At 41.7% G+C, this 4248-nt stretch overlaps 1 protein-coding gene across 1 annotated transcript in view; it reads right to left on the bottom strand.

Moving 5' to 3' along the window:
- Pcbp2 (poly(rC) binding protein 2) overlaps window positions 1-4248 on the bottom strand; it is a 19991-nt gene that overhangs the window by 4026 nt on the left and 11717 nt on the right. The window contains exons 9-13 of the mRNA XM_029547738.1: window positions 4002-4094; window positions 2923-2964; window positions 1748-1820; window positions 1208-1246; window positions 201-256 (exon numbers count right to left, since the gene is read on the bottom strand). Of these exons, the coding sequence (XP_029403598.1) occupies window positions 201-256; window positions 1208-1246; window positions 1748-1820; window positions 2923-2964; window positions 4002-4094 (303 nt within the window). The remainder of the gene's footprint in view (window positions 1-200; window positions 257-1207; window positions 1247-1747; window positions 1821-2922; window positions 2965-4001; window positions 4095-4248) is intronic.

Genomic DNA, 4248 nt, shown 5'->3' with positions numbered 1-4248 from the left:
TGCTGGGATTTGAACTCTGGACCTTTGGAAGAGCAGTCGGGTGCTCTTACCCACTGAGCCATCTCACCAGCCCAAAGTAACAATTTCTACAGGACAGGAAGAGGTTCTTCTACCTTTGAAAACTGTTAATACAGTTAATTACATCAATTCTCTCTAGTAAAGTTTTCTTCAGACTTCTAGCATAGTTTAATTACACTTACATCGTTTGGAATGGTGAGTTCATGAGAAGTAGTTTGAGCAGATGCATCCAAACCTGCTAAAAGACAGAAAAGAGCAAGAAAGTTTAATGCACAGCATTCAGAATGAGTGATCTGCAAATTAACCTAACAGAAGAAAATAAAATGGAAACCCATCATTGGCTGTTGGGGTTCATCACTAACTGTGAAGCCTCCAGGTAGGAAAGACGGGCAGGGTATCAAAAGTAATGCCGGAGAAAGAGTCTTCTGTACAATCAGAATAGCTGACTTCATGCCATTTCCTGCAAAGCCCAGACTAGTACGTACAGAGATAAAGGGAAGGGGCAAGAGAGTGTGATATTCTTACACAGGAGCAAAACCTAAACATCAAATGCTTCTGTACATCTATCCCTTTTCTGATTAAGATTACTGTTGTGTTGATTTTATTTTGTCCAATGCTCACTAAAATCAGTGCCAATTTTACTCTTGTTACTGGGCATCATGAACTCTTGGCATGCAAAACTGCTTTCATTATATCTCTACCGGAGTTAACACCCTCCACCTCTATCCCCCCAAAATAGACTTAAAAGACCAAATAGATAAAATAGCAATCTGTTTAAGGGAATTTATCTCTCCATATGTATTCTGTCTTTTGCTCTAATTATTCTGGCTTTTGTTTTGTTTACCAAAGAAAAAAAAGAAAGAAAAAAAGAAAGAAAGAAAGAAAAAAAAAAAAAAAACCAATCCCATCACAAACCCCTACCATTCATAACAACACCAGGACTCGGCCATTCTGGCTGGCTAACCCTTAACCATTCTTTCTAGTCCTGCTCTCAACTACATTTTTAGAAGGTGGTTGGCCAGATCCATCAAGGGACCCTAAGGGGCACCAGGCCCACCCCTTTGCTCTCTCAGCTCCTCTCTGCCATATGTACATGTTGCTGGTATGGTTTATGGGCAGTGAAACAAGACTCCCACCAGTTTATTAATATAACAGTAGAATACTACAGATTTTTTTTTTTAATCATTACCCCAATAGCCTTTCACCTCTGGAGAGCTGGATTCAATGCCTGTTAAGATACAAGTGAAAATGAGTTTGGTGGTCTCATTCTAACCCTAGCGGACAAGTTATTCCTTATATATAAAATTAAAAAAAGTCCCAAAATAAAACAAAACAAACAAAAAATACACTACACAATTTGGAACAAATGGATTGTTTCTACCCAAGTCTTGTGAATACCTGATGGAGGAAAAGGGGATGCTAAACAGATCAAGGCGGCCACTATCAGGATGTGTCACAAGAAATAGCAGCCTACCCTTCTCCTGACAAGCATCCCCTGACCTCACCCCAAACCTTCCAGGGATTTTTACTCTTTTATAATTAACTCGCCCCAAATGAAAATCATGTTAATAAACACATTACCTCCTTTAGCCATAGTAGGTCAAGTTTAAACCAGCAGATGCTGGATGATAATGAATTTTGTTTTAAACAGTTGACAAGCTGCTGAGACCTTGGGACTGGCCTCTATCTTGTACTACACCTTACAGAAATAACACTGAGTTATCCATACCACTGAATCCGGTGTTGCCATGGGTCATGGGAAAATGAGACTGTTGCATTGCCAACTGGTGCAGCTTGGTCAACTGCATGAAGGAAACAGGAGAGATCAGCATTAGAAGGGAAACCTAGTCAGAACTCAAGCACATTCAAAATGTGAGTGAAAATGCACATGGCCCCTGATTCCCAAAGTTGAGTCTACCATTCCAAGTATAACATAGGATAAGAATGGGGCTTACAGTACAATCCAGAGGACAGGCAGAATGTGACAGGTAAAAATTAGAAACAGAAAGGATGTCAGTATACAAGAGATGAATGCACTTGGGTATGTGAAAAAGAAAGCAGTAACAGCAGCCCAACAACTGTCCCCTGAGGACTGTTCAATGGAGGTGTATGCAGCCATTGCCAACGGTTGCCCCAGGGACAAGCACAGACAGGCTAGATAAACAAACTGTGCAGTGGTGCTAGGGAAGACACACCATGCAGGGTTCTACTAGTACTGGGTAAAGGGAAGGAGTTGAGGGGGGCAGGGAGACTGCAAGGAGGAGAGAAGCTTAACAACAAACCAAACTGGGCTTAGTCCCCAACAAATATTTTTCCAATGATCTTATATGTAATACACATAGATAATTGTCCTAACTGGTGATGAAATAATCCCTTAATCGATCTACTTCACACCTCTCCTAGGGGCTTCCACTAACCAAGAACCAAACCCAACTTTAAAAGTCTAATGCTTGGCACCTGAAAGGATTAGTAAAAATGAAAGAAGCGTGCAAGAAAAAAAAAATAAATGGACAAAACTCCAAATACTAGTACTTAAAAGTAAGAAGTTGTTAGTAAAGTTTGAGTAGAAGTAAGTTCCACGATCAGTTTTTCTAACCTTACTTATATAAATAAACCTTCAGCACCTAAAGACTCCATCCACCCACTTACCCAAAGAAATTACTTAAGGGAAGCACTTCACTGACAGTTTGAATTGTGCCAAGATATTAATAACATAACATGGATACATAATTTCTAGGGGTTTTACATTCAAAGGCAAACACACTGATACTGTGTGGTTCACCTTTTAAGCCATAACACCACCACAAATGTTCAAGACCCAACTTACTCCTGCCTAAGGAGAAAGGATTCAGATAATTTTGGATGGAGAGGGAGTTTTTCAAAACAAATAAAATCAAAACTTACATCTGGCTGTGGAATGGCATACTGTCCTTGAATGGTATAGGCCTACAAAAGGAGGAAAACAGTTCCTATTAAAAACCAGTCATGGACAGCAACCCAATGTCCGGGGAAGACAAGTTTTCAACTAGCCAGGAAGCCAGAGTTGAACTAGAGAAAGGGAGGTCAGGGACTGAGGCAGTAGATGAAATCTCACAATGGTCAGAACTGAGCTGGCCTTCTTTGAGCCCCAAATACAGTTTTAATTTATTCCAGGGATCCTCTAAGAAGGATATACAAATTCTCTTTAATTAAGGCAGAATATACATATTTACTTTTTAACAAAAAAATGTGGAAAATGAAAGTAAAGCAATGCCTTGACTGACAATCCCCCACACCCTATATATTCAGTACAAGATAGTAATCATACTAATATAAATGATTTGCATCTAGACAAACCTGCATGGCTTGTATTCAAACATTGCCTACTGCACTAGAAACTAGCTAGGTCTCTTAACACTAGGGACCTGACCACAGAAGCATTTGGGGAGAGGGGGAAAGATCAATTTGCTATATCCTGGTTTTGCCCACCCACCTGCATAAAAGGTACTTGCAGCTCCCACTATGCCCTCCTCCCCACACCAGATTCTCCCAAAAAGGGAGCTTGGTCTTTTGGGCAATAGGAGGGAGTTGGGGGGCGGGGCAAGGAGGAAAGGAATAAAAGAAAGGATGGGGAGGAAGGTGTAGCTGGTTACTTAAAACAATGTGAAGTTTCTCACATTACAATGCACAGTGGTCATTACCCCCAAAAGCACAACCAGGTCGGGGTGGGAAGGTGAAAATGGGAAGGGAAGAGTGGGAGAGGGAAAAGAGGGATTGAACAACATCAACAAAAAAAAAAAGTTAAAAAAAAAAAAAGTTGGTGTTACCATCTGGTGGGCTACGCGGCCTGTGTGAAATGAAGTGGGGAGGTCAGTCCAGGTCCCCGTGGACAGGTGGTGTCCACAGCACAAAAATCACCAGCGCCACTCGCCCCCCGTGTGTTGGCAGTCTCGGCTGAGGCGGAAGGATTGAGTGAGCCTTGGAGACTGAACATCCCCTCTCACCTCTAGAGGTGGTCCCTCCAGGTCAGGGTTGAGGCACATGGACGGGGTGGTGTGGGGAAAGCTCGCACTGTCGCTGCCTGTGCTGTACCTGTCCTGTGGATAAATAGAGGATTTCAGTCTCCAGGGCTGTCAATCCGGCACCTTGTCACCAGCATGAAATTCACACCAAAAAAAAAAAAAAAAAAAAAAAAGTAAAGCGTTTTTTTTTTTTGGGATAAGGTCATGTTAGTGGCTCCATCTCTAGGGA

This window comes from Mus pahari, chromosome 17 (assembly GCF_900095145.1).
Source record: "Mus pahari chromosome 17, PAHARI_EIJ_v1.1, whole genome shotgun sequence".
In the NCBI taxonomy this organism is placed as follows: Eukaryota; Metazoa; Chordata; class Mammalia; order Rodentia; family Muridae; genus Mus; species Mus pahari.
This window is presented reverse-complemented; position numbering and strand designations above follow the sequence as displayed.